This window comes from Ovis aries, chromosome 8 (assembly GCF_016772045.2).
Source record: "Ovis aries strain OAR_USU_Benz2616 breed Rambouillet chromosome 8, ARS-UI_Ramb_v3.0, whole genome shotgun sequence".
Taxonomy (NCBI): domain Eukaryota; kingdom Metazoa; phylum Chordata; class Mammalia; order Artiodactyla; family Bovidae; genus Ovis; species Ovis aries.
This window is the reverse complement of record NC_056061.1, coordinates 74,101,385-74,129,190: the sequence shown is the minus strand read 5'-3', so window position 1 is coordinate 74,129,190 and position 27,806 is coordinate 74,101,385. Positions and strand designations below refer to the sequence as shown.

Here is a 27,806-nt window from a genome sequence, read left to right as displayed (position 1 = left end):
TGTAAGACCAGAAACTATAAAACTCCTAGAGGAGAACATAGGCAAAACACTCTCAGACATAAATCACAGCAGGATCCTCTATGATCCACCTCCCAGAATTCTGGAAATAAAAGCAAAAATAAACAAATGGGATCTAATTAAAATTAAAAGCTTCTGCACAACAAAGGAAACTATAAGCAAGGTGAAAAGACAGCCTTCTGAATGGGAGAAAATAATAGCAAATGAAGCAACTGACAAACAACTAATCTCAAAAATATACAAGCAACTTCTGCAGCTCAATACCAGAAAAATAAACGACCCAATCAAAAAATGGGCCAAAGAACTAAATAGACATTTCTCCAAAGAAGACATACGGATGGCTAACAGACACATGAAAAGATGCTCAACATTACTCATTATTAGAGAAATGCAAATCAAAACCACAATGAGGTACCACTTCACACCAGTCAGAATGGCTGCGATCCAAAAATCTGCAAGCAATAAATGCTGGAGAGGGTGTGGAGAAAAGTGAACCCTCCTACACTGTTGTTGGAAATGCAAACTAGTACAGCCACTTTGGAGAACAGTGTGGAGATTCCTTAAAAAATTGCAAATAGAACTACCTTATGACCCAGCAATCCCACTGCTGGGCATACACACCGAGGAAACCAGAATTGAAAGAGACACATGTACCCCAATGTTCATCGCAGCACTGTTTATAATAGCCAGGACATGGACACAAGCTAGATGTCCATCAGCAGATGAATGGATAAGAAAGCTGTGGTACATATACACAATGGCGTATTACTCAGCCATTAAAAAGAATACATTTGATTCAGTTCTGATGAGATGGATGAAACTGGAGCCAATTATACAGAGTGAAGTAAGCCAGAAAGAAAAGCACCAATACAGTATACTAACACATATATATGGAATTTAGAAAGATGGCAATGACGACCCTGTATGCAAGACAGCAAAAAAGACACAGATGTGTATAGTGGACTTTTGGACTCAGAGGGAGAGGGAGAGGGTGGGGTGATTTGGGAAAATGGCATTGTAACATGTATACTATCATGTAAGAATCGAATCGCCAGTCTATGTCCAACGCAGGATACAGCATGCTTGGGGCTGGTGCATGGGGATGACCCAGAGAGATGTTATGGGGAGGGAGGTGGGTGGGGGGTTCATGTCTGGGAACGCATGTACACCCGTGGTGGATTCATGTCAATGTATGGCAAAACCAATACAGTATTGCAAAGTAAAATAAAAATAAAAAATAAAATAAAACTTTACATTAAAAAAAAAATAAAAGCAGAGATATTACTTTGTCAACAAAGTCCATCTAGTCAAGGCTATGGTTTTTCCAGTGGCCATGTATAGATGTGAGAGCAGGACTATAAAGAAAGCTGAGCGCTGAAGAATTGATGCTTTTGAACTGTGGTGTTGGAGAAGACTCTTGAGAGTCCCTTGGACTGCAAGGAGATCCAACCAGTCCACCCTAAAGGAGATCAGTCCTGAATGTTCATTGGGAGGACTGATGTTGAAGCTGAAACTCCAATACTTTGGCCACCTGATGCAAAGAGCTGACTCATTAGAAAAGAGAAGGAAAAGGGGATGCCAGAGGATGAGATGGTTGGATGGCATCACAGACTCAATGGACATGAGTTTGGGTGAACTCCGGGAGTTGGTGATGGACAGGGAGGCCTGGCGTGCTGCGGTCCATGGGGTCACAAAGAGTCAGACATGACTGAGCAACTGAACTGACTGACTGGCCATTTGTTGAGATTTGTGCACTAAACTGTAGGGGTGTCACATTTCAACAAAAAATTAATATCTCAGCTTTCACTAATATCTAGACAAATTGGAAGTTTTCTCCTATCTGGAATAAAATCAGTTAACTCGGTTATGAAGATGCTGTACATTTTTCTTTTCGGATGAGAATCACATGTTTTTATTAAAACTCCTGTAATCAAGGACACAAATTATTTCAGACTTCTATTTTCCACAGCTGCAAAAGAATAAATTTTGATTGTTTTCAGCTGTTGAGTCTGGTAATTTTTATGAAAGGACTTCACTTCCAACCCAGCCGGCATCTTCTTGAGCTGCATTCCCAACACCAAATGGTAGTAGGTGAGTTATAATGCAGACAGGAGTCCAGTTTTAGAAAACAGCAAAGAAATTGACCCAGGGATGTCTAGAAACTTGACATCTAGTAGGTGTGGCAAGAAATAGCAGTGAAGGGTGTGCTGATCAGTACACAGGAACGGGATAACTGGTTAATAATGTAGATAAGAAGGAATTTCTATTTGGCACAATATACAAAAATTAATTTTAGGTTGATTAATACATGAATGTGACTATTCCTGGGGTCTCAGGGCTGTACGCTAGTAAGAGTACATTTGGTGAGTTCCTTTAGGTGTGGGGCTGGAGCAGTAAAAAGGAGAAAGCACCGTTTTGGGTAGGATCCAGGTTGTTGTTGGGTCACTGTCATGTCCGACTCTTTGTGACCCCATGGACTGCAGCACGCCAGCCTTCCCTGTCCTCCGCTATCTTCTGGAGTTTGCTCAGACTCATGTCCATTGAGTCAGTGATGCCATCCAGCCATCTCATCCTCTGTTGCCCCACCCTCAATCTTTCCCAGCATCAGGGTCTTTTGCAATGAGTCAGTTCTTTGTATCAGGTGGCCAAAGTATTGGAGCTTCAGCTTCAGCATCAGTCCTTCCAATGAATATCCAAGGTTGATTTAGTTTAGGACTGACTGGTAGACACCTAAAATTCCTGGCTCAGCCTTGGGGCAGAGTCCTGGCAGCCAGCTTCTCCCCAGAACCACCCCAAGCTCTGTGTGGGCTCTGAGACTGCTGCAGGGCCCCCTGTCTTGGGAGAGGACTCATCAGAGTATGAGTGTGTGTGTGTGTGTGTGTGTGTGTGTGTGTGTGTGTGTGTGTGAGATAGAAAGGGGATTGTGCCTGAGAGAAGGGCAGAAGAGAGGAGTGTGTGTGGCAGTGACAAACTTATTTGTGATGAGGAGGGTAAGTGTGAGGAGAGTGAGGGACCACTGGGGAGAGTGTGTTGGGTGTGAGGGGAGCAACTACAGCTCATTAGTATGTCAGGACGTTGGGTGTTTGATGGTGTGTGTGTGTGTGTGTGTGTGTGACTGTGGACAGCTGAGCCTGGGACAGAAGGGGAGTGGACAGTATGTGTATGCAGAGGGCCCGGAGGTGGGTGCCCTGGGGGCCCCAGAGAGGAGAGAAACAGTGAAGGGAAATGCCTGTGAGGGGGAATTTTCTGGATGGCAGTGGGCGTAGATGGGAGCCTTCTGGGTGGAATTTGTGTGAAGCGGTGTGTACAAACAGTGTGAGGAAGCCAGGGTCCCTGTGGGAGGGGAGCCCAGTGTGTCTTGGCAGAGAGTGGAGAGTGTGGAGGGCAGGCAAGCAGGCACTTGTGTGTGAAGGAGAGTGTGTGGTGGGGGTGGGGGTGTGCAAAGTGGGGAGAGGGTGTGAGGAGACCTGCATGGGAAATTTCTCGAGGGCTTCTGTGCACAAGGGTGGAAGGAGTATAAGTGAGAAGCACGGAGTGTATGAGGGGTGTGTGAGTGTGTGGAGCTGGAGAGTCAGGGTGGAGTGTGGGTGACGGAGGGCAGTGTGCAGTATGAGGGGGCTGGTGTCTGTGAGGGTGGGGGCTGGGAGAAGAAACATGGATGGGGAGTATGGGGCCAAGGCTGGTGATGGCTGCTGTTGGAGCGGTTGCCATAACAACTGACTTCCTATGACTGGCCTTTCCTTGGCCTGGACTTTGGAATAAATTAACAGAATTATTCCTGCCCTGGACCTGGAACTGAAGTTGTAAGGGAGCCAAAATGGGCAGGGATAGTAAAGAAACTGACACCCCCATGTCACTTCGTTTCAATCTTTTTTTTTTTTTTAGCTTGGAAATGCCACACAAGAATAGCTGCCTGGGGACAGGTGTCAGCTGGGGTCATCAGCCTTCACCTGCTGACGCCTCCCCCAGGCCCAGGAGCTGAGCTGCATTCCCTCCTTCAGTTTCCAATCAGCCTGGAGCCTCTGAGCAATTGTCTTCCCTTCAGTCCCTTCCTGCCTACAAAGCTCACAGGGAGGGACTCCTGGGGGTGCAACAGGGGGGAGTGGGGAAGGGAAGGGGTTTTTTGTGTGAGAAGAGAAGAGTGTGTAAAAAAAAAAAAGTGTGAGACACTGAACAGAGGTGGGGAGGTCTAGAGGGGTTTGTGGCAAGGGATGGGCAGTGTGGGGCAAAGACGGGAGGTGGAAATGACACAGAAGGAAGTGGGGGGGCACAGCGGGGAGGGGCGGGGCGCGAACCCTCTCCCAGGAGCACTCTGCTGTGCCCCTCTCCAGGCTGGGTCCCCCTCACTGTCCCCTAATCGCTCCCTTGTCCTTTCTTCTCCCTTCACCTTCCTCCTCCCCTTCCTGTCTTTCCTCTTACCAACCCCCATCCCAGATTTTCCCAGCTCTCCGCCAGCTCTGTCCAGCAGCTCAGGCAGGAAGCAAGGAACCTGCAGAGAGAGACTCACCGCCCCCCACCAGCCCCACCCTTAGATACTCAGGGCCACATGTGTCCTGAACTCTTTCTAGCAGCAGCGGAAGCAGTTTCAGGGGAAACAGGGCTCAGGAGCCTGAGCCAAGTTCCTTGGGAAACACTCCACCCCACCCACAGCATTGACTCCAGGAATTCTCTACTGCCAGAGTCTTCTACTCCTGGCATCCTCCCAGGCCCCATACAAGGACTTTATCTTGACAAGAGGCCACCCTACAACTGATCATATCATGTTTACTTCCCACCAGAAGGTTTTTGTTTTTTCAGCTCAGTGGTTAACTGCGGGACTCAGGATCATGTGCTTTCTGTCTCTTGAGTCACTTGGCACTCTCCTCTTCACACGGCTGACCCCCTCCCCAATATGTGTTAGGGTTACTGTACTGGCATCAGCATGTTCCCTGGGGAAGTCCTCAGCCACCCATGTGGATGTGTCTACAGCACATCAGGGGTTAAATGGACACACCAGTGAGGATGGGGGAAGGGGAGGGAGGTTGTAAGGGAACCAAAAAAGGGCAGGGACAGGGAAGAAACTGACACCCTCTGTCATTTCCTGTCAATCTTTTTCTTCTTTTAGCCCAGAAATACCACACAAGAATAGCTGCCTGGGGACAGGTGCCAGCGGGGGTCACCTGTCTTTACCTACTGATGCCTCCCCCAGGCCCAGGGGCTGAACTGCTTCTCTCCCTCAGTTTCTAGTCAGAAAATAGTGGCTACTTGTGGTGGAGGAGCAGTACATTTGCAAAGAACTAATATTTTTATTAATACCTGATGCTGGGAAAGAAGGAGGGCAGAAACAGAAGAAGGCATCAGAGGATGAGATGGCTGGATGGCACCATCGATGCAATGGACATGAACTTGGGCAAACTTCAGGAGATGGTGAGGGACAGGGAGGCCTGGCTGCAGTCCATGGGGTCACAAAGAGTCAGTCATGACTGAGTGACTTAACAACAACAGTATTTTTATTGGTGGTTTGGCAGTAAAGAATCTGCCTACTATGCAGGAGACAGGTGTATGAGACACTGGTTCGATCCCTGGGTCGGGAAGATCCCCTGGAGAAGGAAATGTCAACCCACTGCAGTATTCTTGCTGGGGAATCCCGTGGACAGAGGAACCTGGTGGACTGTAGTCCTTGGGGTCACAAAGAGTCAGACACCACTTAGTGGCTAAACAACAACAAAATATTTTTATTAAACTGAAGACAACAGCATCTGGGAACAACATCCGCTCAGAATAGAGGCGAAGACGAGGATTTTTATCTTCTATTTCTTTTTCAACAATATCACACACCTCCACCATCCACTTCATGGTGGAGTCATAAACTCCACTGGGTCATCTCAGCAAGCCTCTCTCACCTGATTTCAGTTTGGTCACAGTCATTATTAGGAGGGCAGCCGGTACTCTGGGTGAAGACAGGAGGGCAGGCAAGGGAGGGACCCCTGCCTGCTGGAGAGTATGACCTCATTTAAGAATCAAGACTTTTTTTTCCATTCTCTAGATTGGGCTGGTTGGCTCCTGTTATCTGACAGTTGATTCCATTCATTCCATCTTCTTAATTCTTTTACACCTGGAGGTCTTCACCTTTCTCTAAGCTCTTCTACCTAGGTTCTTAAGCCTGAACTCTTCCTACCATCTAGCTCACAGGTTTTTTCTCTCTCTGCTTCAACTCCCCAGCATGAGTGTGGACCCAGCCTGCTTGGCCCCAAAGCATCCAATTCCAGGGACTCTTCACCAATGTCTGAAATTTCTGGGCCTGAAGGAAACCAGGTGTCCTTGCAAGGGTCATCTGCTGAGACCCTCGACAAGGAGACTGGACAGTCCTGATTCTTCCTCAAACCCCAGAGTAAAACTATTGCCCATACCTGCCAAGAAAAGTGCAGCAAAGAAGGAAGAGAAGATCCCAGGTAAGAAAGAGAAGATCAGAACCATGTTCACTCAGACCCAGGTGTCTGTGCTCAACGACAGACTTCAGAGGCAGGAATCAGCCTCCAGCAGATGCAAGAACTTTCCAATATCCTGAAACTTAGCTACAAACAGGTGAAGCCCTGGTTCCAGAACCAGAAAAACAAGTGACTCTGTGACTCAGGGCCATAGAATTCCTGGGTTTCTATTTTTGGCACAGGACTGCTTGGTGACCTCTTCTGGAAACCTGCCTATACGGAGTGAACGTACCGAGGATATCCCACCTGGGAGCAGCCAGAGCTGGAACAGTTGGTCTTGAGGCAACCACCCCAGAAAGAGTCTGATCTGGTATCCCCAAGCCTGGAAGAGCCAGACTTGGAACAATCAGTTCAACAAACATATCGAGGAATTCCTGCTGCCCCAGATCCAGGGCCAGCAAAACTGTCCTGTCAGCGATTTGGAAGGCACTTTGGAGACTGCTGAAGAAAGCTATAATGTAATATAGCAAACTGCTAAGCATTTGAGTTCCCAGCAGCAAATCATGGATTTATCCCCAAATTACTCTATAAATGCAGAGTCAGGATTTTTATAGATAGCTATATTATTCTATCTTTAATATGAGCAGTGACTGTATTCTCTAGAATTTTTCTTCTTTTAGAATTTTGTACCTTTCTACCTTGGAGCTTCCCAGGTGACTCAGTGGTAAAGGACCCATCTGCCAGTGCAGGAGACACCAGTTCAAGCCCTCGGTTGGGAAGATCCCCTGAAGAGAGAAATGGCAACCCACTCCAGTGTTCTTGCCTGGAAAATCCCATGGACAGAGGAGCCTGGCAGACTACAGTCCATGCAGTCGCAAAAGAGTTGGACGGGACTTAATAATTAATGTGCACAAGAGACAACTCTACACATGGACATCACCAGATGGTCAACACCAAAATCAGATTGATTATATTCTTTGCAGCTGAAGATGGAGAAGCTCTATACAGTCAGCAAAAACAACACCAGGAGCTGATTGTCGCTCAGATCATGAACTTCTTACTGCAAAATTCAGACTGAAACTGAAGAAAGTAGGAAAAACCACTAGACCATTCATGTATGACCTAAATCAAATCCCTTACGATCATACAGTGGAAGTGACAAATAGATTCAAGGGATTAGATCTGATAGACAGAGTGCCTGAAGAACTGTGGACGGAAGTTCAAGACATTGTATAGGAGGCAGGGATCAAATCCATCCCCAAGAAGAAGAAATCCAAAAAGGCAAAATGGTTGTCTGAGGAGGCCTTACAAATAGCTGAGGAAAGAAATGAAAGGCAAAGAAGAAAATAAAAGATATATCCACCTGAGTGCAGAGTTCCAAAAAATAGCAAGGAGAGATAAGAAAGCCTTCGTAAGTGACCAATGCAAAGAAATAGAGGAAAACAATAGAATGGGAAAGACTAGAGATGTCTTTAAGAAAAGTAGAGATACCAAGGAAACATTTCATGTAAAGATAGGCACAATAAAGTACAGAAATTGTATGTACCTAACAGAAGCAGAAGATATTAAGGAGAGGTGGCAAGAATACACAGAAGAAATATACAAAAAAGATCTTCATGACCCAGATAACCACGATGGTGTGATCACTCACCTAGAGCCAGACATCCTGGAATGTGAAGTCAAGTGGGCCTTAGGAAGCATCACTACAAACAAAGCTAGTGGAGGTGACAGAATTCCAGATGAGATATTTCAAATCTAAAAGAGGATGTTGTCAAAGTCAGCTCAGTTCAGTTCAGTCGCACAGTCGTGTCCAACTCTTTGCAACCCCATGGACCACAGCACTCCAGGCCTCCCTGCTGCTGCTAAGTCACTTCAGTTGTGTCCAACTCTGTGTGACCCCACAGACGGCAGCCCACCAGGCTCCCCCATCCCTGGGATTCTCCAGGCAAGAATACTGGAGTGGGTTGCCATTTCTTTCTCCAACGGATGAAAGTGAAAAGTGAAAGGGAAGTCGCTCAGTCATGTCTGACTCTTAGCGACCCCATGGACTGCAGCCTACCAGGCTCCTCCATCCAATGGGATTTTCTAGGCAAGAGTACTGAAGTGGGATGATATCGCCTTCTCTGCCAGGCCTCCCTATCCATCACCAACTCCCAGAGTTTACTCCAACTCATGTCCATTGAGTCGGTGATACCATTCAACCATCTCATCCTCTGTCATCCCCTTCTCCTCCTGCCTTCAATCTTTCCCAGCATCAGGGTCTTTTCTGATGAGTTAGTTCTTTGCATCAGGTGGCCAAATTATTGGAGTTGTCAAAGTACTGAACTCAATATGCCAGCAAATTTGGGAAACTCAGCCATGGCCACAGGACTGGAAAAGGTCAGTTTTCATTCCAATCCCAAAGAAAGACAGTGCTAAAGAATATTCAATCTATCACACCATTGCGCTCATTTCACACGCTAGCAAAGTAATGCTCAAAATTCTCCAAGCCAGGCTTCAATGGTACGTGAACTGCGAACTCCCAGATGTTCAAACTGGATTTAGAAAAGGCAGAGGAACCAGAGATTAAATTGCCAACATCTGCTGGATTATAGAAAAATGAAGAAAATTCCAGAAAAATATCTACTTGTGCTTCATTGACTATGCCAAAGCCTTTGACTGTGTGGATCACAACAAACTGTGGAAAATTTTTAAACAGATGGGAATACCAGACCACTTGACCTGCCTCATGAGAAATCTGTAACTGTTTCTCAAGAAGAAACAGTTAGAACCATACATGGAACAATCGACTGGTTCCAGACTGGGAAAGGAGTTAGCCAAGGATGTATATTGTCACCCTGCTTATTTAACTTATATGCAGAGTACATCATGCAAAATACTGGGCTCAGTGAAGCACAAGCTGGAATCAAGATTTCCGGGGAAAATAACAATAACCTCAGATATGCAGATGACACCACCCTTATGGCAGAAAGTGAAGAACTAAGAAGCCTCTTGATGAAAGTGAAAGAGGAGAGTGAAAAAGCTGTCTTAAAACTAAGCATTCAGAAAACGAAGATCATGGCATCTGGTCCCATCACTTCATGGCAAATAGATGGGGAAGCAATGGAAACAGTATCAGACTTTATTTTTCTGGGCTCCAAAATCACTGCAGATGGTGATTGCAGCCATGAAGTTAAAAGACTCTTGCTCCTTGAAGCAAGAATCTTGAAGAAAAGCTCCTTGAAGAAAAGCTATAACCAACTTAGACAGCATATTAAAACACAGAGACATTACTTTGCCAACAAAGGCCCATCTAGTCAAAGCTATGGTTTTTCTAGTAGTCATGTATGGATGTAAGAGTTCAACCATGAAGAAAGCTGAATGTGGAAGAATTGATGCTTTTGAACTGTGGTGTTGGAGAAGACTCTTGAGAGTCCCTTGGACTCCAAGGAGATCAAACCACTCAATCCTGAAGGAAATCAGTCCTGAATATTCGTTGGAAGGACTGATGGTGAAGCTGAACCTCCAGTACTTTGTCCACCTGATTCAAAGAACTGATTCATTGGAAAAGACCCTGATGCTGGGAAAGATTGAACGCAGGAGGAAAAGGGGATGACAGAGGATGAGATGATCAGATGGCTTCACCGACTCAGTAGACATGAGTTTGAGCAAGCTCTGGGAGTTGGTGATAGACAGGGAAGCCTGGCATGCTGCAGTCCATGGGGTCGCAAAGAGTCGGACATGACTGAACGACTGAACTGAACTGAACCAGCAAGTAAACAAAAACAACCTCTCTATCTTGTGTGCCAATTGTGTGCCTTTTGTATCAATTTGGGAGGGGTGGGAATTGTGGGGAGGGTATGACTGGAGTCCAATCAAAGGGATTTCAGAAGCTTTCAGACATGATAAAAAGTGTCTGGCTATGGATAGCTAAATTATAACACCATCTTTGAGTATCTCTAGGATCTAGAATCTAACCTCAAGAACAGGGAGCAAAAGAACAAAGATGTGTGACAAAGGATTATTCATATTTTCTGAGAGTGAGAGGCTTTCCTTGTTAAGAATTTCAGTTGTTAAGATGAAGGGTTAAGCTACCATGTGCTTCACTGATGTTTCCTCTGTCCTGTTTGGCTATTTTACTACAACCTCTTATTTGTTCATTACTAATTTTTATAGAAAGAAGTTGTGTATTTTGCCACATCATAATAGATGTTTAACTAAAGAGGAAGTCAGGGATTGTTAATTTGTGCCAAGACCTAAGTTCAAAGCAATATTCATTCTGACCGGCAGATACATGGATTTTGTGCCAAGCATCATGTTTAATGAAGCAGATAATCGAAACAGAAAGCACTGATTGATTGTACCACATGAAATCACTGAGCCAGCACTGTTTAGTCTTGTAATTCAAGCAGATTTGAGTGTGACTTTAAAAAAATCAGAATATCGTTGCTACCACCTGGCTTTTCATTTATACTTTAGATGCATGAGTAAAAGGAAAAATTCTTAGAAGAGATTAAAGTAGAATTTTTTAAAAGATAACATGTCTGATGTTTACAAAATTTTTGGCTCTAAACAACTGCGTGTGATGAATTGACAATGAATTTGAGGAAATGATTAAATGGTGAACCAAGCCTGAAAACTTTGGGGAAAATAGCCACATAAAGTGGTAAAACCCAGGAAACTCCAAATTTAGCTCTCCGGCACTGAGCTGCACCCAGTTACCATTTCCTACAACCTTGTCATTGCTTTGGGTTAAGTTCAGCTGTGAGACATGGGAAGAGTCAAGGGACAGCTAATTCCGGAAGATGCGTTAGGGGCAGAAAGGACAGGAGTGCCTCATCTAAAGTGTCATGCGAGATGTGCGGTGTGCTGTGATCAGTCGCGTCTGACTCTTTCGACCCCGTGGACTGTAGCCCACCAGACTCCTCTGTCCAGGGAATTCTCCAGGCAAGAATACTGCAGTGGGTTGCCATTTCCTTCTCCAGGGTCATGCTAGATACTGGAGAAGCAAGAAACAAGTAAGAGGAGGGAGAAAGGTGGGGGGAATAGAAAATAAAGCAGAAGAGAGACGGATTTCTGATATTCATCACTTGATTTGCTTTTGGAAATTAGTCATTTACAGCAATGCCATTTGTCTCTGATGTCTATGCCCAATCAGTATCAAAAGATAAAAAACTAAGGCAGAGGATAGTAAAAATCCACAACCACCAAGGAATCAAAGGAAGTCTTTAAAACTGTAATGTCTTTTTTCTAAAAGACTGGAAATTTTGATTGCAAAATTAAAAGAATCTTACTCTTAAACCTAGTGTAAGCAATAGAGAAATACATAATGAAGTGAGCATATTAAATAGTGAACAATTTAGTATATATTCCTGCAAGTGTTTCAATATATGTAATATGGGTGGTATTTGTATGTCAATTTTAATGGAGTATTAATACGCTGGAACAGGATTATACCTACATTCTCTTCTGAACCTTTTATCCACTTGCCATTACATTTTTCAGCCTCTTTGCACGTCAAAATTTAGAAACAACTATTCAAGAACATTCCGATTCCCTATTTTCCTTATGAAATGTATTAGCCAAGATTGAGATGGTTTCTTCCTCAAATATTCTCTGTCAAAACATTTCTGATAATGAAGAAAAGAATGAAATTCAAGTAGTTGAAACAGGGAAAGATCAAGTTTTTTGTTTTTTTCTAACATCTCAATAAACTGAGGAAAATTCTGAAAGAGATGGGAATACCAGACCACCTGACCTGCCTCTTGAGAAACCTGTGTGCAGGTCAGGAAGCAACAGTTAGAACTGCACCTGGAACAACAGACTGGTTCCAAATAGGAAAAGGAGTACGTCAAGGCTGTTTATTGTCACCCTGCTTATTTAACTTCTATGCAGAGTACATCATGAGAAATGCTGGGCTGGAGGAAGCACAAGCTGGAATCAAGATTGCCAGGAGAAATATCAATCACCTCAGATATGCAGATGACACCACCCTTATGGCAGAAAGTGAAGAAGAACGAAAGGGCCTCTTTATGAAAGTGAAAGAGTAGAGTGAAGAAAGTTGGCTTAAAGCTCAACATTCAGAAAACTAAGATCATGGCATCCGGTCCCATCACTTCATGGCAAATAGATGGGGAAACACTGTCAGACTTTATTTTTCTGAGCTCCAAAATCACTGCAGATGGTGACTGCAGCCATGAAATTCAAAGACGCTTACTCCTTGGAAGGAAAGTTATGACCAACCTAGACAGTATATTGAAAAGCAGAAACATTGCTTTGTCAACAAAGCTCCAACTAGTCAAAGATATGGTTTTTCCAGTGGTCGTGTATGGATGTGAGAGTTGGACTATAAAGAAAGCTGAGCGCCAAAGAATTGATGCTTTTGAACTGTGGTGTTGGAGAAGACTCTTGAGAGTCCCTTGGACTGCAAGGAGATCCAACCAGTCCACCCTAAAGGAGATCAGTCCTGGGTGTTCATTGGAAGGACTGATGTTGAAGCTGAAACTCCAATCCTTTGGCCACCTGATGTGAAGAGCTGACTCATTTGAAAAGACCCTGATGCTGGGAAAGATTGAAGGCAGGAGGAGAAGAGGACAACAGAGGATGAGATGCTTAGATGGCATCACCAACTCAATGGACATGAGTTTGGGCGGACTCCAGGAGTTGGCGATGGACATGGAGGCCTGGCATGCTGCGGTTCATGGGGTCCCAAAGAGTCAGACACAACTGAGTGACTGGACTGAACTGAGGACATTCTGCTAAGTGAAATAAGACAGTCACAAAAAGACAAATACTGTGTTATTCCACATATACAAGATTCTTAGAGTAGACAAAATACTAGGACAGAAAGTAGAATGGTCGTTTTCATGGGTCAAGGAGAAGGTGAAATGGGGAGTTAATGTTTGATGGGTACAGAGTTACAGTTTTGCAGTGATAAGGTCTATGGAGGAAGATGGTGGTAATGAATGCAGAACAATGTGAAAGCATTTAATATCACTGGAGTGTACACTTTAAAATATTTAATAGCTAAGATGGGATTTCCCTGTTGGTACAGTGGGTAAGAATCCACCTGCAAATGCAAGGGACATGGGTTCGGTCCCCGGTCCAGGAAGATTCCATGTGCTGCGGAGGAACTAAGCACCACAACTATTGAGGCTGCATGCCACAACTGCTGAAGCTGGCATGCTTTAGAGCCCTCACATGGCAACTACTGAAGCCTGTGTGCCTAGAGCCTGTTCTCCACAACAAAAGAAGCCACTTCAATGTGAAGCCCGAGGCCTGTGCACTGCAACAAATGTTCACCACATCTAGAGAAAGCCAGTGTGCAGCAACCAAGACCCAGTATAGCCAAAAATAAATTAAGTCATTAACTTAAAAAATTAGCTAAGATGGTAGATTCTGCTATGTGTATTTTATCACACACACAAAACAGTTAAGGGGGCACAATTCTGGCTCATCACTGGCCCTACTTTCCTGGCAGCAGGCCTCAACCCTGACCCTTCCTGCACCTGATTTCTGCTCTGAGTCACTGGTTTACAGCAGGAGCAGCCGCAGAGAGAGGCCATACCCGGGCAATGATGAAGTGGGTGTTTGCCACTGGGCTGGTAGGGTAGGGAAGGATGGGGATAGCTCTAAATGCCAACAATGAGGATCTGAAAACGTGGGCCTGGGACATTGCCTAAAGCTGGAAGAACCCTCATCCTGGTGTGCGTTGCCCAATAGGCCGCCCTGCTCTCCAGAGCCTGAGAAAGGGTACAAGCTTGTGTGCTGACACTTTTCCAGAACTCCCCAAAACTTCCGGCCGGGACTGGAATTAACTCTTGATGGAATGGAAGAGATGGTACAAGCCAGTGAACAGAAAGGTGATGGGCAAACAAAAGAAGCAACCCTCTCCACAGAGAGGTGAAGAGTCCAACTCTGGGCTGAAAACCTGTGTGACCTTTCTGGCCAGCCTCACGTGGAGAGCTGCCCTCCTCACCCCAGACTGCTGACAGCTGGGCACTGCAGTCTCTCTCAGGGCCCGGACCTGAGAGATGTTCACACTGCTCACACTTTCCTCCTTCCTAGTCTCATTTTCTGAGGCCCTGGGCCAAGGTTCTCTTGTGGTGCCTCTGCTAAGGCCTCCATAAGAGAAGAGAATGGAGAAAGCTTGAAGACCCCTGTCCTGACTCGGACTCAGGCCCAGGTCTCTTTACACTGAGTTCTTCCCCTACCCTCACCTCAGGGTCCATAAAGCTGCTGGAGCCTTTTGCTCTGGGCTCTCTGATCAGGGAGGCGGGCTCTACGCAGGCCATCCCATTGGGGAAAGTGAATGAGAGCTGCACTTCCTCTGGGTTCAGACTCTGGCCTGTGTTCTCACAGTAAGGGTGTTAATTTAGGTGTCTCTCAGCTCAGCTGAGCTCCTTATAAGGAGTGGTGGGTGTGGTCAGGGATCAGGAGAGCCTGGGGACTGAGCTAATCTTGGTCAGATCCTTGTTGTCTCAGCTTTGACCGATGTCAACAGGAAACATCAAGTAGGTGGTGTGAGTCACTGTGTGGATTGCCTCAGCTTCAAGACAACAGGAAGCAACACGCAGCCTGGTATGAGCCACGTGTGCCCCAATAGCTGAGGGTTTTGCCTGCAGTCACTGCTCTCTCCCTCACCCTCACTCTGGACCAAGAGGAAGTGCCCACCCCAAGCCCGTGACAGAGGGCGCCACCAGCCAGGCTGCCATTGGGCTGTCATAGCTGCTCCGCTGGGCTCACCCACAGCTTCCGGGGTGTCCAGAGAGATTTCTCCCTGAACTACCCCCAACTTCACTCTCTTTCTGCGGACGCTCCTCCACACCCATCTGCAGCGGTGACTCCACTTCCTACTGTCCTAAGTGTCATGTTGTCTTACAGAGGCGCAAAGCACGGAGGTGAAACAAAACTCAAGCCACAGCCAGAGCTGCCCACCCCTCCCCTCGTGACTCCTTTCCGACTGGTGAGCTGGGTGAGTGGGCAGCCTCACTTCACCTCAGTTTCTTCCTCAGTCGCTCAGGGAGAGAAGCAGGACCACTCTCACCAAGGAGTGAGGAAAAAGTGAGGTCAAATTTGCCAAGCCCTGGGTGCCCAAGAGCGGGCTTCCCTGATAGCTCAGAAAGACTACCCACTCCAGTATTCTGGCCTGGAAAATTCCATGGACTGTATAGTCCACGGGGTTGCAAAGAGTCAGACACGACTTTCGGTTTCACTTGGTGCCCAAGAGATGCTCAACAAATATCAGCTCTCCTCATTGACTGAAGAAGCTTCAGTTATTTTTAAACTCTCCAGGATCCCCCAGAGAGAAGCCCTCTACTCCCTTCTGACTAGAGAATCCCAAATCTCTCCCTTTGCAGAAATGCTGACTTCCTTTTCTTAAGCAATTTTTTTCTTTATTCACCTGGGCCCTTTTTCTTCTTGATGGACTCAAAATACTTTATTATAAACATCATATTTACAAACACTAAATATGCACATGGTAACACAGTGCACTGTTTGTGCTAATAGTAGCTTATATTTTATTTTATTTTTAATTTAAAAATGTTACTGAAGTATAGTTGATTTATAATCTTTTGTTAGTTTCAGGTATACAGCAAAGTGATTCAGTTATATATTATACATACATATATATAACATATAGATTATTACAAAATATCAGGCATAGTTCCCTGTGGTATATAGTAAGTCCTTGTTGTTTATCTATTTTATATATAGTAGTGTGTATATGTATAGCTTATATTTTAAATGCAAACTCTGAGCTCCACATAAAGGAGACAAGGAAATTTTTTTTTTCTTTTTTTGGTTGCGCCTTGTGGTTTGTGGGATCTCAGTTACCTAACCACGGTTTGAACCCAAGCCATGGCAGGGAAAGCCTGGGATCCTAACTACTAAGTCAGCTGGAAACTCTGGAAATATATATATATATATATATATATATTGTTTTTTTTTTAGCTAGACTCAAATTTAATAAATTAATAAATTATTTACTCAAAAAAAGAATAAGTTGGTGACAAATTCACACTCAAGTAGTTTTGACTGTTATGGGGAAGTAAGTAGCCTATCATTTGAAACCCAAGCAGCAAACATAGCATACACATAGGCTACACACATTTTGCTATTTGTTAAATATATAGGCATATAGATAAATATGTTTACATCCTTCAGTAAGCTGTAAGAGCACAAAACTAGAGAACAAATCTTTCCTATATTCAACTTATTTGACCTGAAAATAATATACTTTCCATCTTTCAACATATATTCTAATTTCTTACCTTGCCTTAGAAAGTAAATGTACACAGTTCAACCTGTATTATTTCCATGCTAAAGACTAGTTGCATGCATTTATTAAACAGGAGCATCCTTATGAGGGGATTTATGAATTTGTTCTGGGACAGAAAATGAGAACCAGATAGTGATTTCATCACCTTAAACTGAATTCCTTAGCATCCCCTCATGATGACGTATGGCAAATCTTTAACCATAAAGTACATTCTGGGCCTTGTGTAGTTCAAAGTGCTAGGACAAAATCATACCATTCTCACTACCTTTGAAAATAAACAGAATTCTTATACTTACCTTAGATCTTGTTTGAACATCCCATTCAATTTATTGGAATTTTTAAAATGCTGCATTACAAATGTAATATCGAATGAAGAAAACAAGTTAAATCTTATTGAAAGCAATTATCAGTCTAAAAGCATCAGTGAAAAACCAAAATGGTACTTTTAGTCAAGGCATGAAATACACATAAAATCTAGCTATTTTCCTATTATTCTTTGAGCACTTTCAAGTTGGAAAATACATTACAAAAGACTGAAAGATTCTGCTAAGTTTACTCATTGAGTACTTTTGACACTGAAAATAAGAGAAAGATTAATACCACAGTTTTAACCACTGGGACAGAAGAATCATTAAATGATAGGATTGAGGACTTCTCTAGTGGCGCAGCAGTTAAAATCCACCTGCCAATGCAGGGGACACGGGTTTGATCCCTGGTCCAGGAAGATCCCACGTGCAGTGGGGAAACTAAACCTGTATGCCACAACTACTGAAGCCCTGTCTCCTAGATCCCACGCTCTGCAACAAGATAAATTACCACAGTGAGAAGCCAGCACACAGCTAGAGGGTAGCCACTGCTTCTCACAACTAAAGAAAGCTGGCACGCAACAATAACAATCCAGTATAGCCGTAAATAAATAAATAAAATGAAATTTTTTTACGGAATTTTTTTTTATTTGGGATTTTTTATTTTATTATTTATTTATTTATTTATTTATTTTTAATTGGAGGCTGATTACTTTACAATATTGTGGGGGGGGGGGTTGCCATATATTGACCTGAATCAGCCATGGGTGTACATGTGTTCCCCATCCTGACCCTCCCTCCCACCTCCCTCCCCATCCCATCCCTCAGGGTCATCCCAGTGCACCAGCCCTGAGCACCCTATCTCATGCATCAAACCTGGACTGGCGATCTGTTTCACATATGATAATAGACATGTTTCAATGCTACTCTCTCAAATCATCCCACCCTCACCTTCGCCCACAGAGTCCCAAAGTCTGTTCTTTACATCTGTGTCTCTTTTGCTGCCTCGCATATAGGGTCATCATTACCATCTTTCTAAATTCATGCTTGTACCTCAAGACCTCTGCACCTCAGTAACGGCACCTGGGCACCCAGGACCCAGCTGGACCCTAACAGTTTCTCCTGACCCACAGTCCATGGCTCAATTTCTGTGCATTGCGGGAAGTTAAGTTGTGGTAACTGCAGGCTTTGTACATGGAGGGAAGAAAACATCAGACATTGAGAGAAACAGGAATTCTGTGTTCAGAGGGGTGGAGATGCAAGACCACCTGGCCTGGAAGGAAAGTAGCCTCTGGGGACCAACTGCCCTGGGCTGAGGGTCTTTGCCCTTGGATCCTGGCCCTCTTTCTGGCCCTGGCGATGCCTCCTGCCCTGCCCATAAGTGACATATCTCACATGCCAAAGCTCCCTGGTGCTTTTCCTCAGGCCACTGTGAAGTAGGCTTTTGTTGTTTGCAACTCAGAGACTCTGATTTTTTTTTTTTTTTTCTGGCTGCGCTGGGTCTTCACTGATGTGTGTGAGCTTTCTCTATGTGCAGTGAGTGGGGGCTACTCTCTGATTTGGGCTTCTCATGTTGGCGGCTTCTCTTGTTGCAGAGCACCATTTCTACTGTGCTCAGGCTTCAGTAGTTGTGGCGAATGGCCTTAGCTGCTCTGTGGCAAGTGGGATCTTCCCGGACCAGGAACTGAACCCATGTCCCCTGCAATGGCAGGTGGATTCTTAACCATTGGACCACCAGGGAAGTCCAATCCACAGAGATTTTACCATGACAAATCCCATCACTAAGTGACGATATATACAAGTCTGTGCAGAGAATCCAAGGAGGAGGCCAGGGAGGTGCCCAAGGAAGCTGCTGGGATGAGAAAGTCGTCAGGCAGCCCCTGCTTTCACTCTCTCAGGACTGCGTGTCCCCCATGCTCTACAGGTGCCCCCTGCGCCCCCTCAGCTGAGCAGCTTCTCTGCTCCATCACCCCACACAGGACTATGTGCACACACACCCCTCGCCCAACTGGCCTCCCAGCTTCACTTCCCTCACTGATTCCATTGTTCCTAGATTCTCTGTCCTTGGGAGACAGTGTTGATTGCTGGGCTCAGGCCAGGAATTCATTATGGTTCCATCAGCACTGGACGAGGTGGGTCACCTGGGAGCTGGGGCTCCAGGCAGGTGGACAGAACAGACGCTGTGAAGGGGGTGAGGATGGGGATGACCTTAATAACATGACTGCTGGGCCGGCAGGTTGTAGGGGATTCAGGCTTCAGCTAGTTGCACATCTTCTAATCTTGGGGAAGCTCCCTTATTTCTCTGGGACCTGGTTTTTTCCTGTAAACTTAAAAGGTAGAACAAGAAATCATAATAATTATTATTTATTGAGCATCTTCCATGTGCCAGGTGCCCTTGTAAAGATTTTACATGCACTAGTTTCACTTGTTTATTGCCTGTAAAGCATGTAAGACAGTCACTAGAATGACAACCTCATTCCAACCTTCAATAAGCTGATGGATAATGTGCAACTCTCAATTTGCTGGACTTTTACCTTTAATGATCTTATAAAACAGAGAAACATCTCCATCTATTCAGATCACTGTCCTGACATTTGTATCCTCACATAAAATTTCTTCTGTCCATTCATAAAGTTTTGATGTTTAGGCTTTCAAATCAAAGCTATCTTATTTCCAAAATAATGGAAATGAGTTTATTTTACAAATTATAATTTATAAATATATTTATAACTGACAAATAAATTACTTCCTTTATTATAGTTCAGTCACTCAGTCATGTCCAACTCTTTGCAACCCCAAGGACTGCAGCCCGCCAGGCCTCCCTGTCCATCACCGACTCCCAGAGTCTACTCAGACTCATGTCCATTGAGTCGGTGATGCCATCCAACCATCTCATCCTCTGTTGTCCCCTTTTCCTCCTACCTTCAGTCTTGCCCAGCATTAGAATCTTTTCAAATGAGTCAGTTCTTTGATTCAGGTAGCCAAAGTATTGGAGTTTCAGCTTCAGCATCAGTCCTTCCAATGACTATTCAGGACTGATTTCCTTTATTACAAGTCAACGCAAAAAATTCAATCAATACAAAACCTTATAAAGTAAGAAAGTGAACACTTGCTTCACTCACTCCTCTTTTTGACTTATTTCACTCTGTCTGACAGACTCTAGGTCCATCCACATCTCAAAAATGATTCAATTTTGTTCCTTTAAATGGCTAAACAATATTCCCTTATATATATGTACCACATCTTCAAATTCATCTGTCAATGGACACTTAGGTTGTTTCCACATACTGACATATAGCTGATTCACTTTGCTGTGTATCATAAACTAACACAATATTGTAAAGCAATTATACTTCAAGAAAAAAAAAGGTAAAACATAAAATAAAATCATGTCTTCTCCCTGCTACTAGAAAAAAAAAAAAAAACTAATGATTTAAAAGAATTCCTTTGTTTATCTCCAAGGGTATACTGAAGAGTGCACCTGGAGTCAAAAGGCAATAAATTATTAACTGACAAAAAGATTTTTTTAATTAAAAAATAATAATAATAAGCCCAGCTTGCTTGGACCAGAATGCCCGCCCAGAAGTGAAGGCTGGTGGCGGAGGCGCTAGGCCCCTCTGGGGCACCGCCTTCTTCCCACAGCTAACTTCAGTTCAGTTCAGTCACTCAGTCGAGTCTGATTCTTTGCGACCTCATGAACCGAAGCACGCCAGGCCTCCCTGTCCATCACCAACTCCTGGAGTCCACCCAAACCCATGTCCATTGAGTCAGTGATGCCATCCCACCATCTCATCCTCTGTCGTCCCCTTTTCCTTCTGCCCCCAGTCCCTCCCAGCATCAGAGTCTTTTCCAATGAGTCAGCTCTTCCTATCAGGTGGCCAAAGGATTGGAGTTTCAGCTTCAACATCAGTCCTTCCAATGAACACCCAACTGATCTCCTTTAGGGTGGACTGGTTGGATCTCCTTGAAGTCCAAGGGACTCTCAAGAGTCTTCTCCAACACCACAGTTCAAAAGCATCAATTTTTCGGTGCTCAGCTTTCTTTATAGTCCAACTCTCACATCCATACATGATCACTGGAAAAACCATAGGCTTGACTAGACGGACTTCTGTTGGCAAAGTAGTATCTTTGCTTTTGAATATGCTGTCTGGGTTGGTCATAACTTTCCTTCGAAGGAGTAAGCGTCTTTGAATTTCATGGCTGCAATCACCATCTGCAGTGATTTTGGAGTCCAGAAAGATAAAGTCAGCCATTGTTTCCACTGTTACCCCATCTATTTCCCATGAAGTGATGGGACCGGATGCCATAATGAATGTTGAGCTTTAAACCAACTTTTTCACACTCTTCTTTCACTTTCATCAAGAGGCGTTTTAGTTCTTCTTAACTTTCTGCCATAAGGGTGGTGTCATCTGCATATCTGACAGCTACCTTCCCTGCCCACACTCACACACACACAAAAAACAAACAAACAGAAGCGAATATGGGCGGGCCCGAGCTTGCGGGGTGCGGGCCGGGAGGGGCGGTGCTGGGCGGGGCTTGACATGCCCCACTTCCCGCGGCCGCTGTTCACCTCCGGGTGCTGATCCGGTAGACGCGCCCTCCTTCTCGGCGATCTGCCCCCGGCTCCTGGCAGAGAGTCGCCGTCTCGCTCGGGCTTCCAGGAAGGGACGAGGAGTGGTGCCAAGGCGGCGGGCCGGCTATGCCTCCAGCCGCTACGATTCCCGCCGGCGACCGCGCGCCTGCGGCCTCGGGGACGCAGCGGGGCCCCGGGGAGGCCGCGCTTTGAGGTCCCCGGGGCCTAGCGCCCGCCGCGATCGCGCCGTAGAACCCCGGGGCCGGCGCTCTCCCGTCTTCCGTCCCCCTCGCACTCTGACGGCCAGCGTCGCCTCGCTTCCTCCGCCGCCGCCCGCCATGGCCTCCGCCGCCCCGGAGGGCGCGGGCTCGGGGCGCAGGCGCCCGCCGCCGCGTTGGGCACTGCCCGGCCTGTTGCTGCTGTGCTTGTGGCTGCCCGGTGGTCGCGCGGCCGGCTCGCCCTCCGCGCCGCTGTCCGAGCTGCATGCGCAGCTCTCGGGGGTGGAGCAGCTGCTGGAGGAGTTCCGCCGACAGCTGCAGCAGGAAAGGCCGCAGGAGGAGCTGGAACTCGAGCTGCGCGCAGGCGGCGACCCCCAGGAAGGCTGCCCGGGCCCCGGGGGCGGCGGCTACAGGGCCAGGCCCGACGCCATCATCCGCACCAAGGACTCGATCGCGGCCGGCGCCAGCTTCTTGAGCGCGCCGGCGGCCGTGAGGGACTGGCGGCAGTGCCTGCAGGCTTGCTGCCTCGAGCCACACTGCTCCGTGGCCGTGGTGGAGCTGCCCCGGCGGCCCGCGCCCCCAGCCGCCGCGCTCGGCTGCTACCTCTTTAACTGCACCTGGCGCGGCCGCAGCGTCTGCAAGTTTGCGCTGCACCGAGGTTACAGCAGCTACAGCCTCAGCCGCGCCCCAGAGAGCGAGCAGGAAGGCCTGGAAGCCGGTGCCCCGGCCCTCGCCCGGGCCTCACCTCGCCTGGGTAAGCACGCCATCCGAGGCCCGGGCCTGGTCGCTTGGGCCCTGCTGTCGCTTTCCTTGTACCTGCTGGTGGCTGTGTCTGGGAGACCTGCCTAGGCAGGACCGCTGGGCCATCCTCAGTCAAGTCAGAAATAAAACATCTGGCTTTGATGTCTCAGTCCTAGGGATGGTTTTTGAGAAACCCCCAGTAGATTGGGTGGAAGCAGACATGGTGGACTGCTTCTGGAATTCTTCTAAGCTTAGGGAGGAATACTGATCCGAAAGGATTCACAGAAATTCGATTTAATGGAAGAGAAAAGTTCAGGGGAGAAAGTCTATTTTAGTCTCAGATTCTTACAAGATATGGTCTGTGTCAAGTAATTACAAGAGCAAAATCTAATTAGATGCCAGATTGCTCATAGCACACCCTTATCTCTTAGGTTGGCTCTCAGTATCCATGATTCCACCTAAAGTTGCTTTCATCAGACAAAATTCAGAAGGGAATAGGTAAGGTTATTTTGAAGTGGGTCTAACTATTTCCTATGAACTATGGTTCTCTTTTTTAAGGAGTGGGGAGAAAAGGAACTCGATTAATTGAAAATGAAGTTTAAAGCACCTCTCTTTTGAAGAGGAGCTAAAAAGGATGCTTTTCGTTTGATGGTTTTTATTCTGGGGATGATCAGAATGAGAATTAAGACCCAAACAGGAGGCCAAAAAAAAAAAAAAGTGGCAGTTGGAGATAAGATCTCAGGAACTGAAACCTTGATTGGGCCTGCTTGTGTTCAGCTGAGTGTGTTTGATTGCACTCTGTTGCTGTTTGGTTTATGATGACACAAGAATGAAACCATAACAAGACTAGAGGGGCGTAGCCTCAGCCACTTTGGAAATCTGGAGTCTCCATGACCTTTAGGTCCAAAGAGAATGGTCTGGAAATCTGTGTCCACAATGGCCCATCTCCCTTCCCACGTCCAGTGGAATCAACATCCAAGGTCACCCAAGATTTCTAGGCCTTGAGGCACACACCGCAAAGGACCCCAAAGTTTTCTCCCTGAAGTGGAGACAGGAGGCACTTTCACATGCGTCCCTCAGCCTACTCATGGCTGTTAGACACACATCTTTCCTCTGCCCAAGCAGGGACTCAAAAATAAATCCCAGCACCAATGAAACAAAATCCCTTTCCCTTCTCACTGCACAACTGGAGGAAACCAGCATTGCCAAATGGAACTTTCTTATAAGCCAGTGGAAACAGAAAGGAAAGTGGAAACAAGGAAAGAATATATCCACCATGGGGGGTGGGGGGGAGGGACTTTAGTTTATTGTAGAAGTTTCTGAATCATTTTTTCTTCTCCCTTTTTTGACCTTCCTTTCTCTGGGCGGGGGGTGGGAGGGAGTTTGTCTAGTAATTCACTTTGGAGATGCTCAAGGGTACACCCAGATGACCACTGGGCTTGGTCCTTATTCAGGAAAAGAGCTGCCCTGCTCACAAGTTCTTTGGATCCCAGGAATATGGACACATGGAAGGGTGCTGCTTGGCCCAAATGCCCTCATTCTGTCTGCAGAGAGGGCAAAGGTCACTCTACCCGAGTGTCTTGTGTTTTTCCTACCTAGATCCTTAACCTCCTGAAGTTCCCTGTGCTTCTGAGACTAAGTGGTTCCTTCATGAATGTTTTTTGTTTTTCTGAAGCTGTGAGCACAAGTAGTTTAAGGCTAAAGAAGCATAAAAATGGTTTAGAATTTTACAGAAAATGTTTTAGGGTCCATTTGAGGTGAATACAAGGACCATGAAAAAAGGGCAGGGGGCCAGGTGGAATTGCGCAGTACACATTTTTAGCGGACCCCATCAGCCCTGTTTGTTGTTATAGCAGACCCCATCAGCCCTGTTCTTTGTGGACATTTATTGAGTTTGATAAGTGGTACTGCTATAAGCTCCTTAGACACGTGAACTCACTCTGTCCTCACAGATCTGTCCTGTCCAAATCTAGGTTCTCTCATAATCCCCAGGGTACTCAAAGGCTTGGTGAGAGAAAGTAACCTGCCCAAAGGTCCCATAGCACCTGCTTTGTGGAGCTATGCATTGTAAGTTGTGAGCTGTGCTGTGTGAGTTGTTAGCTGTGTTATGTGAGTTGTGAACTGTGTTGTGTGAGTTGTGACCTGTGTTGTGTGAGTTGTGAGCTGTGTTGTGTGAGTTGTGACCTGTGTTTTGTGGAGCTGTGAGCTGTTATGTGAGCTGTGAGCTGTGCTCTATGAGTCGTGAGCTGTGCTCTGTGAGTTGTGGAGCTGTATTCCGGGGCAACTTGAATGCTTCTCCAACAGCATCAGGACACCTGGAAGCAGAGATGCCCTCAGTACAGTTTCCAGGGTGAGACTGACTAAGCAGCTACCTGGAATGATGGGAGGAGGTGGGAAGGAGTGGAGTATGCTGGAGAGAGAGGTGTGCTGAACTGACGCAATCTGCCTGCAGTCGTGTGCAAAGGGCAGGGCAGGGGGCTTGCGGTCCTGAGTCCTGAATTTGAGAGCCGGCTCTTCTCCATGAGGTTCCCTGCTCATCCTCTTAGGACTTGAGTGCTGGCCTTGCCTTCCAGCTGGGCTGTCATGAGGATCAAGGGTGGACATGCTTTGTGAATTAGAAAGGCGGTTCCAACATACCTGATGTCACTATGAGAGCTTGGCTGTATTGTGTGGCTGACTGGAGGACCTGGGGGGGTCTATGTTTTCTGATGAAAGTGAGGAGCAGCAGGAAGGAGGGAGTGGAGCAGTTAGGACCTCAGAGGACCCAGAGAATACAGTCTCCAAGAGCTCAAGGGCCAGCACCCTTATGCTCTTTCCACTGAATATTCAGCCTGAAAACCAGGCTCTCTGGGCAAACGCTGGGTAATCTGAGAAGTCAGGCTTGCATCTGTATTAGGGAAAGTCAATGTTGGACAGCACTCTGCCATCCCCTCTCTAAACCCATGTGTAGCCACCCCAGGCCTCTCTCTCATCTACTCCAAGAGCAAAGGAAAGAACTGACCTGGGAAGGTTCAAAGCTCATCCCTCCGTGAGTGCCTGACCTATTGCATGCTTCTCACATTTTCAACCTCTCCCTTTTGTGTTACAAATAAATATCACAAAAGAGTTGCAAATAATCATGTAATACTATTGAGATAACCAGTGGGTATACATTGAGACCTGCAACTCTGATCACACAGAAATTCCAAATGAGTTAAAGAATTAAATAATTTTTTAAAAAATTAGGCCATAGGTTACTCCATACATAGAAGATTTGAAGAAAATAAATCCACTATTACACATCTGGGGGGAAGATAACCTTCTAATCGATTAAAGAGATCACGAAGAGAAAGGATGTAGTATACACATGTTTTGAAAAACTTCATTATGTCAAGAAACAAAAGAAATTGCAAATAGAAGTCTGGGAAGATATGAGACCAGTGTATTTATTATATTAATAGTAAGCTTATGTGAATCAGGAGCTTCTCTGGTAGCTCAGCTGATAAAGAATCCGTCTGCAATGCAGGAGATCTGGTTATGTGAATTAGTAGGAAAAACAAAAAGAAGTAGGCAAAGGATATGAACAGTTTCCAGAAGAGGATATTTAATTGATAAACATGGAAAAATGTTCAACCTTAGAAGTAAGCAGAGAAATGCAGATAATACCAGCTTACTGTTCCCAGGTGGCACTAGTGGTAAAGAACCTACCTGCCAATGCAGGAGACCTTAGAGACTCTTTCAGTCCCTGGGTCAGGAGGATCCCCTGGAGGAGGGCTCGGGAACCCACTCCAGTATTCTTGCCTGGAGGATCCCATGGACAGAGGAGCCTGGCAGAGTACAAGTCCAGAGGGTCACAAAGAGTCGGACACAACTAAAGCAACTTAGCACACACACATGCGCTGTTATTACACTGGCAATAATACATTTACTGAAGAGTTACGTTGGTATGCATGTGGAGAACTTCTAATCATACATGGTCACTGAAAGTGTACATTGAAATGTCTCTTTTGGAAATCAATCAAGAAAGATATCAGAGAACATTAAAATGTTCATTCTCCTGAGATATGTTTTAAGGAAAATGATCCATGCTAAAGAAAAGTATGAGCAAAAAAATTATTGTGGCATTATGTATGATGATGAAGAAAACTGGTAACAAAGTAACGTCCAGTGGTAGAGGCTAGGGACTTAAAGTGGCAACTGTGCAGTTTATGCAGTGACGCAAGCAATGGTAGGATGTATGAATAACCATCAATAAGTAAGAATACATCAATAGGTTAGGTTAATTCAGGATGTAACTTTATATTTACTGTAACTAGAATACATGTGAGCACTCCCAAAATATAGTGGGTTACGTGGAGCCTTTCCGTTAGACAGATCTGAGCTGACATCTCAACTGACAAATTTATCACTTGTGTGGTCTTAGGCAACTAAGTTAGCCAATCTGACCTAGTTTCCTCAGAGACTTGTGAAAATTGGGTGAATTTATGGCTCAAAAATGCTTCATGTGATGCCTGATACAAAGAAGTCACCCAATAAACAGTAGTTGTTACTTATTATTGGGTTTCCCTGGTGGCTCAGTGGTAAAGAATCTGCCTGCAATGCAGAAGACCCAGGTTCAATCCCTAGGTGGGGAAGATACTCTGGAGAATGGAATGGCTGTCCACTCCAGTATTCCTGCCTGGGAAATCCCGTGGACAGAGGAACCTGGCAGGCTATGGTCCACAGGGTGGTAAAGAGTTGGACGCAACCGACTAGCTAAACACCAGCATCACCAACATTAATTGCTATTATTGGCAGCTCAGATGGGGAAAGACCAACAATACATGCCAAAAATGAAGACAATCATATTGCGGTTGTAAATAACTTTTTCCTGACATGTTGCAATTAAGAAAAATGCACAATGAAAAAAGGTCACAAAAGCAAACAAACAGAAAAATCAAGATGGACTTTGACCTTTAATATCTAAGCCTCTTCTCTTAGTCTGGCTGGCCCCACTTCCATATCCTTAGCCTTGACTATTGGTGCCCATGCAATAAGACCCAGATTCCTCTTTCTTGTCAATAAGGCGTTGTTCAGAGCAACATATAGAAAATCAGAGTAGTTAATATACCTCTCTGCGTAACGTAGCACCTTGATATGCTCCATCAAGATGGATATGAGTTTTATTTCATCTCTGCGGATCATACCAAATATGCTTAATCTTCAAAAGAAATCAGTGTTTCCAGAGTACTTCACGCTGGCTTATTACATTTTTATAACAAAAACTCAAAGTGACATTTAAGCTTGTTCTTCATTAAGTCAAAA

General features: G+C 45.5%; 1 protein-coding gene and 1 pseudogene across 3 annotated transcripts in view; both read left to right on the top strand.

Moving 5' to 3' along the window:
* Positions 1-2,999: 2,999 nt before the first annotated feature.
* Positions 3,000-7,039, top strand: LOC114116154 (homeobox protein NANOG-like; annotated as a pseudogene).
* Positions 7,040-21,555: 14,516 nt separating this feature from the next.
* Positions 21,556-27,806, top strand: part of LRP11 (LDL receptor related protein 11) — an 82,019-nt gene continuing 75,768 nt past the window's right edge. For all 3 annotated transcript variants that reach the window (XM_042253592.1, XM_042253593.2, XM_027972546.2), the window contains exon 1: positions 21,556-22,536. In XM_042253592.1, coding sequence (XP_042109526.1) covers positions 21,903-22,536 — 634 coding nt within the window. In that variant the 5' untranslated portion in view covers positions 21,556-21,902. The remainder of the gene's footprint in view (positions 22,537-27,806) is intronic.